Genomic DNA, 15,563 nt, shown 5'->3' on the forward strand with positions numbered 1-15,563 from the left:
TGTTATGATGTTTATTCATGAAATGGAGCATGGGGAGTCTGTGTTTGAAGATGGTGTTTTCCTCATGGTTTGCTTGACTCTAGACTGGAGTTAATAGAGTACAGTTGTGACTCTGGAGTGAATTTTCAAGTGTTTGACTTTGTTTCTGGTGACTGATGAAAGCAAAAGGCAAATTGTTTGTGTAAAAGTACATTTGAGTTGAAGGCCCCTGAATGAATTATAGCAGCTGTGTGTCTAAAGTAACTGGGTAAATCTGACTCTAGATTTTATATGCACATGTAGATGCTCTATAATCATGAATCCATGTTTGTGTTGACATGAGAAGATAAATGTAATAATAAGGCACAAACACTAACCTGTCCTGTGGAGCGTTTGAAGCAGAAGTGTGTGACAGCATGTTGCACGGCAGTGTGTTGCACTCCACAGCCCTTTTTTAATTGACATGCCTCTAAGAATAGGAGGCCTTGTGTCAGGCCAGACCAGACTAGTAACTGAGCTTTATTCACAGGGCCAGGCCAGCATGGTTTTGGCTCAGCTGAGTCTGGTACAGCGGGTCCATTTTAGTATGGCTTTGTCCAAGTCCCTTGAGGTCGCACCTCCTGCCAGGAAGTCCACATATAACTCCTTTAACTAGCAGTATAAATCTGCTCTTTGGTGCAGCAACTCGCCAGCCACCGCTGTTTTACATTTGCTTTTTCATGATCTCCCACTGCTGAGTCACTCCCATGCTTCATACACCAGGTCAGATTTACACCTTGAGGTTGGTCAGTACAACAAATCTGACATGGCTGGATGTTCTGCTGTGCCAGTGCAACAAGGGCTCAAGCTCAAGGGCTTACCAATGATATTGTTGCTGAGTCACTTCCTGACCTCCCTCAGTAGCATCAGTTCCTTCTCTCTTGTGTTTCTTCTTTTTAATATTTGGGTATTTCCAGTCTTACAGGGTTTCAAGGTCATTGTTGATTTGCAGCAGAAGCACAGTGTGGAGGAGGAACACTGCTGCCTACTGAATTCAAACTATGCTCTCAAAAGGTGCAAAATATCTGTCTGGAGGTTTCAAAGACAGTGATTAGGTCTGCACAATTAATTGAAATATAATAAAAATTTCAGTATTGCCAAGTGCAATATCCAAATCGTAGGAGCTGCAAAAAAAATTGCAAGAGCTGCATTTTTAGCATCGTAAGTGCAGTGATGGTACAGAGACACCCCGGCCTACAAACCACGTTCTCCAGATGTAAAGGAAGATGTTTGTTTGGTACAAAATCCAACAAAAATCACATCATCATAATTTTTTAAATTTATTTCAGTGAAAATGACTCAAAAATGTTCATTCCAACTGAAATTGTAAAATTGCAATATCTGCCAAAATAATCACAATATCTTTGCATGTCATGCAACCCTGACATCATCATGTTGACAGCAGCGTGTTTCATCACGTCACAGAATATCAGTGTAGGAGTGAGATGTCAAACTGTTATTTCAGTGAAGCCTGGCACTGCCACCAACACATCATGTTTCCACCTGTGTCAGTGTGTTTCTGTCCTCTGAGCTCACCTGGCTGCGTGTCTCTGCCTGCCTGAACGCCTGCTTTACTGTCTCACTGCTGCTGGTAGAGAGGCAGGGCTTGGGAGAGTGTAACTGACTTGTAGACACTGTTTCTGCAGTCTGTATATAGTGTGTGTGTGTGTGTGTGTGTGTGTGTAATGGTGGGTGAACCATGGGATTGTGAGAATTGCTGAGAATATATGTAGCACATAGATAAAGACTTTAAATAAGACGTGTGGTGAGACCTTTTTGGCTCTTGGTGAGCAGACGTGTGTGACAGTGCAGTCGGCTCATGGTTTGGTGTCATATGTGGTTCAATGTTAGACACGCTCACGAAAAAGACACAACTAAGTTTAACATTTATCTCTTGTATGCTCTCTAATAGGCGGGTGTGTGTGTGGCTACAGAAACGAGACTGTCAGTGCTTAGGGTTGCTTTAAGAGTTAGCTCATCAGTGTTAGCAAGGAAAAAGGGTGTGTAATCAAGAAAACACACACCCACACACACACAGCTGATGTCATGCAGAGAATGAAAGGCAGTTGAGCAGTAACATTGTGTTCAACCTGGCTCATTTTTTCCAGGTGTGCAAAGACACACCCATATATGTGTGTGAGTGTGTGTTTGCGCGTGCACACTCGGGTATACATACAATTTAGGTGCGAACAGAGACAGAAAATTGCCAATGCATTGAGAAATTGGGTGTGGTAATAATTGCCATATACATATTCTTGTGACAGACTTTAAGTGAGCCATACAGGGATGTGTCAGGTGTGTGTGTGTGTGTGTGTGTGTGTCTGTCTGTCTGTCTGTCTGTCTGTCTGTCTGTCTGTCTGTCTGTCTGTCTGTCTGTGTATGTAAGCAGTTAAATGTTGATTCCTATGTCTCTTCAGCTCATTCCTGTCCAGGGAGTGGTGTGTGTGAGACGGAGCTTAAAAAGGTGTAATGACAGGCAGCATCAGTCTGGATAACTTGATGTTTTCAGTGTATGTTTGTGTTGACTTGTATCTCATGTGGATGTTTTTGCACTGGAATGTTTGGGGGGAAAAAAAAACATGGACAGAACCATGAGCTGCTGGTTGGTTCATTTGAAAAGCTCTACATGTGGAAACGCTCTAATACTCTGTTGCTTCTAACTTTGTCTGTGAGTGATCACTTCACAAGTAAATACAGCTGAAATCACAGCTTTTGTCTTTAACCTCTGTGTTTGCTGATTTTGTCAGAAGATGACGTGGTTATAAAATCAGGATTTTAGCAGGGAGTGACTGGGGAGTTAACATGTAGTCTGAATGGGCCACGTTTCAGTCACTGTTTCATATTTGTTTCGTTGTCTAACAGAAACACAAACATGTGAATGAGAAGTGTTTCACCGGGAATTTTTTCTGTGTTAAAAATACTGAAAGTGTGACTTAGGTAGAAGGCAAATATTTAACAGCATGGTCCAACCATATACCACGTTTTGACCTGGTCTTATATACTGGTGTTAGAGTCTCTCTCTCTCTCTCTCTCTCTCTCTCTCTCTCTCTCTCTCTCTCTCTCTCTCTCTCTCTCTCTCTCTCTCTCTCTCTCTCTCTCTCTCTCTCTCTCTCTCTCTCTCTCTCTCTCTCTCTCTCGGGCCAATGTTGCTTCTTGCTTGTTCGCATTATTTTAAAGATGGTGCTGCTTTCCCCTCGTTTCAGCTATTGATATCTGCCTGCCCTTTGACCCTGTAGTCCAGATAGAGATTAAAATTTAAAGACTGTTGGGGGTCACACTGCTGACCCTGGCACAGGTACTTGTGTGTGAGTGTGTTAGAAGACAGATCAAACAGCTGACCACAGCAGACCCCATTAGGCTCCCTCTCTTCTCCACACTCTGGCAGCAGTAAAGCAGTAAGGTGACCGTTATATATCTGCCATGGAGGGAGAAATGCCGGACAACTTAACCATTTCCAGACATACTCCCAGCTTCTGCAGGACACAACAGAGATTCCTGAACCCTCACCACATACCCCGTGCCCCCCTTTTAGAAGAGGCACATTATCACCACAATTTCTGCTGCTTTGATGAAGATTTTCCTTTGAGTTTGACAGAGATTCACAGATAGGGGAAGACTGAAAGGAGTCAGTGGAAACCAATTACGTTACTTTTGTATGGACTAAGGGCAACTTAGAGCTGAATTGATAACTGTCCCAAAAAGAGACCACTAATCATTTTCCCGCACAGTGTAGAGATGAGCTCATCGAAGGTGGAGTCAACCTCACTTTCATCAAAGACACAGATGGCACGTGAACACTTTCATGAAGAAGTAAGCTCTTCTCATGCTGTGATAGAGAAGTCTTGTCCCCACTAAAATGAAACACTCACAGCTATTGGTTCAAATAAAACAGGTGTTAGTATGGATGTGTTTGTGCACAAAAGCCAGCAGGTTAACTCAGTTTGCACTTTAATCCTATTTGTGGTATTAAAATTCAGAGGTTTACAAATGTAAAATTACCAAAAGCAGCTTTAAAATGCATCAACATGATTATGTTTAAAGGTTAAATAGTGACAGGCCTGAGATCAGACTATGGTCCCAGTTGATGCATAAAGCAGAAATAACACAGAGGATGTTCTTCACTGTGGCTACAACAGTTATGTAATAGATACTAGAGGATAAGAGACCGGGCTTCATGCCTAAAATGTAAACCTTCTTAACACTCAGATCCAGCTTTTCTCTCCTCCGTACCACACAGCCTGTAGCTTGTTATCTCTGCCCTCAGCTCAGGTCAGAAATCCTCTCATCTGAACCTTCTGATCTGATCTGTGTAGCCAACACAGAGCAGCCACATGGACAGGTTTAACAGGCTTCGCTCGCACTCATTCATCCTGTTTGGTTTCTCTCTTCAGGAATCAGAGTCAGTGCACTTCTAATTCGGTCAATTAACCAAAGCAGATTACATTCAGAATTAGAAGTAGAGCTCGACTGACACCAAAGATGCTTAAAGTTACAGATATTAAGATATGACCTGACAAACTAGTCAAGGTCAAGCTTAAACTAAGAGTTAAAGCAGATTTCAATCTTTAAAATAAAATAACTTGTGTGCTGTCTGGTTTGACTTTCATCAACAAGCTTCTGTAGCAGGGAAAAAGAGCTCAGGCAGGTTGGTTCACAGGAAACATGGGCAGAGAAGTCACATGATACTAAGCCAAAGTTTGTAGATGTCACATGCTGCATCTGATGTTGACAGCCATGCCACGCACTGTAGGTGCAATGCTCTTATATCAATCAACATATTTGAAGACAATTTGTCAGATGGTATGAAGGACAAGAAAACTCTGCCCCTGCTCCAGTGTCCTCGGCGTGTTTCAGTCTATGTGAGCAGGACGCTGTGTGTACATGCCTGTGCCAGTATCAAGCACATGACGGCACCACGCCTTGCTGTCCCTGAATGACATAAGGTAGCCAGAGGCGTCTTACGTTTCCCCGATGCAAAAAGCAAACTGAACAGAGGTTTTTCTTCTTCCTCGTTGTTCCTGACCCAGAACAGCTTGATTGACAGCCCTCTCCTGGCAGCGCACAGGGCTGGTCAAGCTGAAGTGTCCTTGAGCAAGACGCAGGGTGCTTAAGTGTGTGTGTGAGGGTCTGACATCTGACTGTGTACAGAGGAGATCATAATGCGTAGCATGTTAGGTTGCACAGGACATAGAGTTCTCAGGCTCTCAGCGAGTCTCAGCCTGTCGCTGTCAACACTCCCAGTGGCAGTGGCCCTGCTGGAACATGGCCGACTTTTATTGGTTTAGTGGAGCTGCTCTCTGATATGGCTCACATTGCTGAACTTGCTTTACAAATCCAAAGCTTCCCACCACACAGAAACAGTGCCCCCCAGTTTGCCAGTCAGTGACATCACTGACTGGCAAACTGGCATCTACAATAACAAAAACTATAGAAAGACATTACACTCAACATTAGACTCTGAGTAATCCGGCTCTGTGTGCATTTAGTCAAAAATCCAGAAATATATATATATTTTAAAAACGTTAAGAGAAAATTTCATGTGTTGGCATTATTTATTTAACATCCTGGGTAGAAAAGGCAGTCAAAGACCGATGGAAGATTTGCTCATCTGGTGCTCTTTTTATATCTTATGTAATTTCACATTTTTAAGAGATTTGTTTTTAGAGGACTTCACCTGTCAGAGATATTCATCATGTTTATTTGTGAGATGGTTACAAACACCTCTTTTGCAGAGGCCAAGCTTGAAGCCTCTGTTACAGTCATGAAACATAGAGCTGACTGAACGTAAGTTGAGTATTGAAATGTTTCTTAAATAAATAAACTGTAATAAGAAATATGTAGCAGATGTGTGATGAGGAGGCTTTAGCTCCACTGCAGTGACTGCAATCAGTGACACTGATTGTCTGCTCTGTGCTAAACTGAGCTGAAACTTCCTGTCATTGCATTGCCACTTCCTGCTGCATTGTCCTTAACTCTGGGTTTGCGTGTGTGTGTGTTTGTAGGGGGGTAGAGAGGGCATTGTCTTTCCGCTCCCCCCATCCTGTCCCCTAACTTTGCCTGTATGTCTGTTTGTTTATGTGAAATGTATCTCCCCCTCCTCCTGTCCCAGTCCAGCCTCAGAGAGGGAGCTCTGTATATATCTCTAATTGTGTGTGTATATATGTGTTGGGGGAGCTGGGGGTTGGTATCAGGCTGTCTAGGGGAGGGACACACACACACACACACACACACACACACACACACAGAGAGAGAGGGCCGAGGGAGAGCACAGGGGCTGAAGGGTGCTATTATCCGCAAGGCTCAATGGGCGCTTTGTGCCGGTGGCCACAGTGGGACAGTGGGGAGAGGGGCAGGGCAGCGAGCAGCACCCAGTCATAATGTTTTTGAACACACCGTGCAGGAGAGGGAGCGAGACAAGGAGGAAGTGTAAGGGTGAACTGCATTAATCCTCCGTCACATCTTTGTGTTTCAACACTGATATGTTCCTCACAATTGTTGTGTTCCTGTATCCAAGGTGTGTCAGATACTGAGAGGGAAATAGTTTGGGTCTGTTTACATCCTGGATGAAGTGAACTTGTACCAACTTTTTCAGTTCAACAATTCAAAGTGCACTGACCCCAACACCTGAGAACGGCAAATAACACATTTATTATAACACAGTTATTTTTTGATAAGTCTTTTAGTCTACAAACTGTGATAAAGCCCTTTTTTATATTTCCCCAGCACAAGGTGACGTCTACTAATTTAGTTTTGTCTTATTGTTTAATTTACAGATACCACTTAGAAAGTCGCCTTTAAGAAGCTGTAACCACTTAATGTTATATGTTCATTTTGATAATGATTGCAGAATATACAACACTTAATCTTTGCTATTATTATTATTATTATTATTATTATTATTATTTATTTAGCTCTGAAGCTTATGCAGCTTTTCCGCATCAACTCATTTAAGACTGGTGTTTTGGTATCTGTCATATAACACGTCACTTTCATCTGTCACGTCATTTTCCTGCTGGGAAAACGACTCCACTTTCCTCCGTCCTTTTTTCCTCTTCCCTCCATGTAGTGGACGTTCCCTCTTAAAGCTGTGCTTGGATTTCAGCAGTGATTCATTATCACTGATGGAAAGCCTCAGAGAGGTCCCTGTAATTTGTGTTATCAACTTGTAAGCTTGAAGAAGTAAAAGATTTTTCATTTGATTTGCATACGATGGACATTGTTTAATTTTTTTTATGTGGCAGCTTCACTGAGAGTGTGCAAACCGGACCTTGAACATACATTTTGGTCACTTGGCATTTTTAGGCATTTCCCCCTAAATTATGTAACGTGTCAGGAAAAAAATACCTCAAAGTGTTTCGGACACATTGATTGATGATGTGCCATAACTGAGATTTTTGGAGAGTGGCATGACACAGCTCGGAGAAAACGCGCCAGCCTCTCCACAGTCTCGTGCCTACCTCAGTGCCGCGAGCTCCTTCAAAATAAAATGATTCAAAACATATTTCTGAAGAATGTTGGCTAACCAAAAGCACAAAAACATGGATTCCAACCAGCTATTGATGTGTGTGATTTGTGCTGGTGTGTGTCTTCTGCCAGATGTCTGTGTTTGTGATTTGGTACACCATTCTGATATTTAATTACATAGGTCACAGATGTTGGTTCGTTTGATTCCTGTCTGGTTTTCAGATAGTAGAGGGGATCTTTCTGTCAGCTTTTTCTTAACCTGCAGCTCTGTGTGCCGCCACGGGTTAATTTCCGTTAGCTTCTGATGTGGGACTGAGCCCTAAGATGTAAAAAAGCATGGAGGTGAACTGTTGCTGAGAGGTAGTTGAATGGACAGCTCCGAGAAAGTGTGTGCGTGTCCTGTTTTACCTTAAATGTTGCATTGTGTTGTTTGTTATTAAACTTCTAATGACACATTTTCCTCTTTGTGTTGTATAGTTTAAATTGTACTTTGATATCAGTAGTGATTCTTATATTATATATATAAGATATTCTTATGTATTGGTATTGTAGTATAACATCTGTCTCCTCCCCTTTTCTTCTTCCACTTCCTGTCTTATCAAAGCAACTCCCTGACCTCCCTTCCTGTCCATTGAATTTAATTTTCTTTTATTCTCTGTTCAAAGTGGTTTATTATGGTAAAAGCTGGAAAAGCATTCTTGCTCGGCCTTTGAATAATCACCACTCGTCCTGTTTCTGTGTTCTCATGCAGACATTCACGGCATGGTGTAACTCCCACCTGAGGAAGGCCGGCACGCAGATCGAAAACATTGAGGAGGACTTCAGGGATGGGCTCAAACTCATGCTGCTGCTGGAGGTCATCTCAGGTAACTTATCTGACTGGCCTCAAAAGAAATTAGTTTTTTTTTTTTTTTAAGTTTTTAATTCAACACACACACACACACACACACACACACACACAGTGACCTGATTTTCAAAGCTGTGTCAGAGCTGTCGATCAGAGCGCAAAATGTTTTCAGATGTTAAAGATGCACCACATCCCTGTCCGCCCCAGGGTGTGGTCACTCAGTTTCCAACCTCAGTATGGATCCCAGGCATTTAACAACGCACTGTGCACACCCTGCTGCAAGATCAGTCACTGTGTATGACAGTGCTTCTCTCAAGGTCTCTTGTGTTGGATTGCAGGTTTCAGCAGGAATCTGTTCTTGCTGGCACAGTAGAGCTGCTGTCATCCCATAATGAAATTTGGATCTTGCGTGCAGCTTCCTTTTTCACATTCACTTCAGTTTTTTTTCTGCTGTGAGCGACAATGTAATTGTCTGTAATGCTGCTGTAACTTTAACTGTCCTGACTGAATGTCCTTCTGCTGAGCCTGTGGAAACACTGCAGGAGCTAACATACTCACTGTGTGTGTGTGTGTGTGTGTGTGTGTGTGTGTGTGTGTGTGTCCATCCTCAGGCGAACGGTTACCCAAGCCTGAGCGAGGCAAGATGAGGGTCCACAAGATCAACAATGTGAACAAAGCCTTGGACTTCATTGCCAGCAAGGGAGTGAAACTGGTCTCTATTGGAGCAGAGGGTAAGCACGAGTTCATGCATGGACACAAGTACTTCCAGCTGATGCGCTAAAATTTAATAAGTGAAATCGAAACTCCTCATCATGAACTTGCAGGAACCTTGAAACAGCCAAAAGTACCACAAAAGTCCTGACACCTCACAGTGGAAACTACCGTCTCATTCATTCATCTTAAAGCTTCAGATAAAATTTTGGACCCGAGACAGAAAGGGAACTTTTGTCTTTTTAATATTTAGTATCTGTCAACCAAATCTAACTCTGCACTCGTTTTTGCTCATTTTCCTTCACTTTATAGCTTCACAGCAAACTGAGGCCAGAGTAACATTTCATTAAAACCAGAATCAACAGCAGGAAAGCTCTGCTTCCAGAGCATAGAACCTGCACCTCAGCCTTTCTTCAGTGGTTTTTCATCCAACTGCAGTGTTTAAAGAGTCCTGGTTCACCTGTGGCTGCGTCGTTTGGAGGGGTGGAGGGCCTTTTACATATCTGTTCCTAGGAGCCCACTCTCTCATGATTCACCTGTGGCTCTGGAGCACAGAAGTGTTTTAATGTTTGAATACTCAGGAACAAATTTTGAACATGCAAGTGTGCAGGAAGTTTGTGCTTTTGTTTCACGCACAGGAAAACTGCACATCTGAAGTTTCTTAACTTCTCGGCACATTTAGTTGTTGCTCTTTTGTTTGAGTGTTGCACTTCTAACTCAGAATGGAGGACAGTGACCTTTCTCCTACTCTATCAGCACAAACATGACATTCCTGCAGCATGGCATTGCTGAGACTGATGACCGCTGAACACGAAATTGCTCAAAATACTGCAATCCTACACACACACACACACACAGTGTTTCTGGCCTTCCATAAAAGCAGCCCACTAAAGGTCATCTGCTGGAAACTGAGAGACGGTGGTGACAAGATGAGAGGAGGACGTCCTACATGTTCCCTGTCAGACACTGTTAAACCGACACATTAACAAACTGACATTTGTCTTGAGGAACTTCAAACTTTTCTGTAATAACTTAAAGCACTTTGTGGATGTGAGGCTGTTGGTGGGAAGGCAAAGTAAAGAAAAACATTCATGTTCGTTCACAGAGCAGAACAAATTTAGAAAAATTTACCACAATAAATTTGATTTATTATTGTTTGAAAATGTGACACGCAAGTAGAAATGAATGAAGCAGAGTACAAATCAGCCGAGAGTCAAAGATGGATGTCAGATGAAACAGGAGGAATGTAAGAATGAAAGAAATGTGGGGCAGATTCACAGGTGACAGCTGACAGTGAGTGTCAATGATGAACTGGAAGAAGAAGCAGGTGAAAGTATGAAACGACTAATGGTCTCAGTATGTGTTTGAACTATGACTGGAATCTGACCCAGTCTACATGCCTGCTTACCAACATGTAAGCTCATGACGTACTGTCCTGCTCTATGTGTCTTTGTGTGTTCATTAACCTGACCTGTGGATTGTGGTGGGAAAACTGAGATAATGACATTTGAAAACCTGTAAATGTTGTTTTCACATTCACAGGACACACAGTCAGTGGATGCAAACATAAATATGAGGAGTGGAAAGTAAATTGTCCTATGTCTGTGTCTCCAGCACAGTTACAATGAAATAAGTCTAATGCATAGAGACTGTACGTTGTATCTACCAAGGCTTAATTTATTCTACTAGAGAAATCATTGTTCAAGCTTCACACTTTCCCAGGAAATGCTGGAGCTTTCAGCCGTGGGACATTAAGTGCAGTTGCGTGGGTGTGTTGTCATGATTAAACGACAGTGCAGATGTAAGATTGTAAAAACAGCAGTGGTAGAAAAGACGTATGGTCCACAGCGTCTTTAGATGGAACGAGAAAGGAGGTGATTGATTGAGGTGACGCTTTGTGTGTGTGTGTGTGTGTTGTTGTGTAGAAATTGTGGATGGAAATGCCAAGATGACCCTGGGAATGATCTGGACCATCATCCTCCGCTTCGCCATCCAGGACATCTCTGTAGAAGGTACGACTTCCTGTGGTTGGTTGCATAAATGCATTCAAAACCAGCAGCAGTGCCTTGCTGAAGGGCACTGCGGCGGCTTGACTCCCAGCCAGGTCTTCAGTTTTCATTACCTGACTAATGCCTACAGGAACCTATACTGTTTACACGCACGTGCAGGTGTGTGCAAGTTCAGGATGCATTGTGCAAACCAGTGTGGGAGTCACACACACACACACACACACACACACACACACACACACACAGAGTGGGGTGAATAGAGATGGAATACAGCCAAGATAAAACAGGTGTGGTCTGCGTGACAGCTCACTAACACTGATGATGATGTGAAATTACTGCTAGGTCCTAGGAACACCGATATAACTGCTGCCATTATTATTATTGTTGTTGTTATTATAATTAATAATATTAATATTATTGCTGTATAATAATTATCAATAAATAAGCTGTAATACACATTTTTAAATAACTTTTTCAGTACGTTGATTAACCAGTTAAAATTGTCAAAAGAATACTTTTTCCCGACAAACTCTTCAAAACCCAAGGACAGTGAATTTAGACTGATGCAGTAAATTTCCACACTAATTAGTTTTCTGACAATGAGCCAATCGATTAATCGACGAATCCTGTCAGCATCTGTCAGAAATAGATGTCTGTACTTCACCCCTTCCAGTTTTTAGTCTTTGTATTTATTTTGTGTTGATGAATGAGTTAGAGCTGTAATGACTCTGTGGCAGCTACTCATACTGTCTGTGTTGAATTAACTCTGGTGGGTGGGGACCACTACAAGGATTACTGAGTCATGTTTTTTATTCTCCATAGTAACTGATACATTTTTGATGTGTGTTCAGGAAACAAAAACATCCTGAATGTTTTCAGTCCACTGACGAGCACTGACGCAGGTTATATTTAGCACAGTCATTAAAGACACTGCAGTATTTTCTGTCTGCTCGTGCACTGCTAATGGAATAAAACAATTAAAGCCCTTGATTGAATGTAAAGAGGTGACACTTCTTCACAGTGCTCAGACTAATGCAGATCTCCTTCTCTCCTCACTCCTGGCTACTGCTCCTCCCGTGTCTCCTGCTCTACTTCTTCCCTGCAGAGACCTCTGCGAAGGAGGGTCTTCTCTTGTGGTGCCAGAGGAAGACCGCTCCCTACAAGAATGTCAACGTGCAGAACTTCCACATTAGGTAACACACACACACACACACACACATGCTATAAGGTTTGACTGATAGCAGTTTTTTAAGGGTCATTAGTGTTGGATGAAAGCTGTTGACAGTGTTGGAACTGTCTCAATAAGAGCATTTTTAGGGCCTCGTGGGACAGTAAAACTCTCCAGTGATAAAATTTGTTTTGCTTAGCTACGGTCCACAGGAAGTGTCATGATACCAGAGCTCGACGACACAACTTCCCAATGTTCAACATGTCAAAAAAATGATACTGATATTGTGTCTGCCAAACACACACAAACAAAAAATTTATTTAACACACACAGGAACCCTCAGTTATCATGAAGCAACTAGTAAACTAGTATACTAATTTGAGAATTTGTATTTATGCACTGATATTGGCAGATATGAGCTGAATGAAATCTCAGAGGATTATTTCAGGAATTAAAAAACGGTCCTGAAATAAACTTCTGTAATGATGTAGAAAGGTCGCCCCCTGTTGGAGAAACTGTAACATGTTTTACTGCTCGGTAAAGTAGTATGAATCCACCTATCACATAAACTTTTTTGATTTTTGGTTGATGGAATTTTTAAAAATTCTGTCAGAGGCGTGGTTTCAGTCACAAACAGTTCATAAATTCAATTCAAAGCCACACTGATGGAGTCTTAGAGGTCCTAGCAGTGGAGACAGTGGTTTGTAGACCAACATACAAATCGCAGCCAAACTTCATGTTGGTGTCATGTCACAGCCCCACTCTGCCTTATGCTCAGCTCACCTGCTCTCTGTCCAACAGCTGGAAGGATGGTCTCGCCTTCAACGCTCTGATCCACAGACACAGACCTGATCTCATCGATTACGACAGCCTCAGAAAGGTAGACAGATTCACACACACTGCTACACATTCAGTTTCACATTTTGGATCAAACCCAGTCCAAATGTAAATGTTTGTAAAGTCAGTTAAGTTTCACTTTACCAGTAATTTAAAAAAAAACCTCTTATACTTGCTAATAATAAGAGACTTAAACCTAGTCGTACCTATTCTAAATTAGTAAGTTTATTGTCCTCTGGGGCTGTGAATGGCTGTTTAGGATGACCCAGTGACCAATCTGAACAACGCCTTTGAGGTGGCTGAGAAGCACCTGGACATCCCCAAGATGTTGGACGCAGAAGGTAAGTCTGAAACTTGCTGTGAACCAGCTGTGTTTGTAAATGATATTGTGTTGTAGTTAATTGTCGTGTGTGTGTGTACTGTGATGCACTATACTGTATGAAACTGGCTGGGTTTACATGCACACAAGACGGTGACTGTTAGACTGTTATTTCATGAGTTTACAACTCCTGTATTATTCTCATTTATATTTGTTATTTACTGCAGTTTTTCTAAAACACTCAGGAGTGTGGTACAGAGCCAGTGTTGTTTGGTCCCACTGTTTTTCTGATGTAGACAAACAGGTGTTCTTACAAATCCAACTATCTTTATTGAATATCACCTATAACGTGACATTGTCATTTTCAGATCTAAAAACCATTAAATCCATATGTTGTAGTCTATATGACTTAAACTTGACACAATCAAACACACCCAAAACATCTTTGCAGTAAAGATGTGAATATGTTCTGTAGAAGCCAGTAAGTGTGTGTGACAGGAGCTGGTCAGTGTTGATGTGCATGCAAATGTGGCTGCTGATTTCCAAATCCACTGCTGAGCCTGTTACTGTACCTGAGCTGTTGCAGTGGATGAAAAGATGTCACCCTCAGGATCAGCGGAGCCTCCCTCCCTCCCTTCCTTCATTGCATTGTTCCTCTTCTGTCTCCTTCATTGCTTTGGATTGTGAAGCACGTGTTTGAATGTGTCTTATTGTCTTCATCTGTATGTGTGGGGTAGACCAGCATCAGTGCTGAGGGCTGATGCTGTTATTTAGTCCTGATACTGTAGACAGTCATTTAATGATCTTCAGCCTTTATATTTGATCATATACCTCTAAAAAAAAATCCAAATAGTTTCTCTGCTGGATGTTACTCTACAACATCCCAGTGTTTGGACACTAAAACTGAGACATTTAGTGCATTTATATAAAACAACAATGCAAATGTTGACAATTGACAAAAAAATAAAATAATAATAATAATAATAATAATAATGACATTCACATAATACTCAAAATTATTTTAATGTAGCTTTGATCAGTGAGGAACCTCCATCACTGCTGAAGTGTATTAGTAAACTAATGTGTGGATCTGACCCTCGTGTGTACAGTGTAGTTAATTCCGTGTGTGGCCTCACTGTCAAGCTTTCCTCGTCCTGACTGGCTGTTAATGGCGACAGCAGCTTGTTACATGTGTGTCTGTGTTTGCCAGCCTGTATAATATGAGTGTATGTTCCTATGTGTGTGTCATGTTGTGTATAGTCACATGTGCAGTGTCTTGCCTGTTTGTGTGTGTCTTCATAACCATGGTCTCCCCCCCACCGCCTTGTAGACATTGTGAACACTGCTCGTCCAGATGAGAAAGCCATAATGACTTATGTGTCCAGTTTCTACCATGCCTTCTCTGGAGCACAGAAGGTACCCTCTGACCCCTCCACCTTGACCTTTGACCTTCTGTTACTAACATGGTGCTGCTTCCTGTCCAGCATGGCCTCACCTCTCTCAACAGTGCTGTTAAGACCTGGGCTTCAACTAAGACAATGGATTTGTTGGGACACACACAGACACACACACAGACACAGACAAACATACATAAACACAAACAGTGTGAATGTACCTCTGCTGGTGAATGTATCTCTGCTTGTGTCCTCTGTGGTGCTGTGACATCTTATAGCAGTGAGTCTGACCAGACTGCAGAGGTGAGCTAATACTAGTAATACTAGTTTTAGAACAGGTTATCCTTAAAAAATAAAGCAGAGACATTAGTGATCAATCACTGTAAGTATGTGTCAGCAGCTGGACTTTTGCAGAATTTCTTTACAGTTCAGGTAAATGAAATTATTCATTAATTAACAAGAATGAAAGACAAGTTTGGAGAAGATGTCTTATGTCCTGTAACATTACGGGGCATAAATCTGTGTAATTAAAAAACACTTATACTGTTGGCACTTCCTGGACAGTAGTGTCCTGTGTGAAAGAAAGAGTCTGGGCCTGTAAAAGTTCAGGGTTCAACTTTGAGCCCATAACTGAGGCTGTGAGTGAAATTTCATTCTGTCCTGTCCTGTAATTCCCTCATCTACTCCTCCTGTTTTCCTACCCTCCCATCTCTTGTTTCTGTCCTTCCCTCTCTACTTCACCCACCTCCTCTCTTATTTTTCCTCCTCTCTCCTCACCCGTGTCCTCTCCCTGTAG

The 15,563-nt window shown here is 42.1% G+C and overlaps 1 protein-coding gene across 3 annotated transcripts in view; it reads left to right on the forward strand.

Annotated features, from left to right (window-relative positions):
* Nucleotides 1–15,563, forward strand: part of actn4 (actinin, alpha 4) — a 61,068-nt gene that overhangs the window by 29,283 nt on the left and 16,222 nt on the right. For 2 of the 3 annotated variants that reach the window (XM_071497389.1, XM_071497387.1), the window contains exons 2-8: nt 8,234–8,348; nt 8,941–9,060; nt 10,966–11,052; nt 12,155–12,242; nt 13,019–13,097; nt 13,314–13,395; nt 14,704–14,789. In XM_071497389.1, coding sequence (XP_071353490.1) covers nt 8,234–8,348; nt 8,941–9,060; nt 10,966–11,052; nt 12,155–12,242; nt 13,019–13,097; nt 13,314–13,395; nt 14,704–14,789 — 657 coding nt within the window. The remainder of the gene's footprint in view (nt 1–8,233; nt 8,349–8,940; nt 9,061–10,965; nt 11,053–12,154; nt 12,243–13,018; nt 13,098–13,313; nt 13,396–14,703; nt 14,790–15,563) is intronic. The other variant, XM_071497388.1, reaches the window with a different exon arrangement.

Source organism: Trachinotus anak, unplaced genomic scaffold (genome assembly GCF_046630095.1).
Source record: "Trachinotus anak isolate AG129_WGS33_773 ecotype Australia unplaced genomic scaffold, CSIRO_AGI_Tana_v1 ptg000014l, whole genome shotgun sequence".
In the NCBI taxonomy this organism is placed as follows: domain Eukaryota; kingdom Metazoa; phylum Chordata; class Actinopteri; order Carangiformes; family Carangidae; genus Trachinotus; species Trachinotus anak.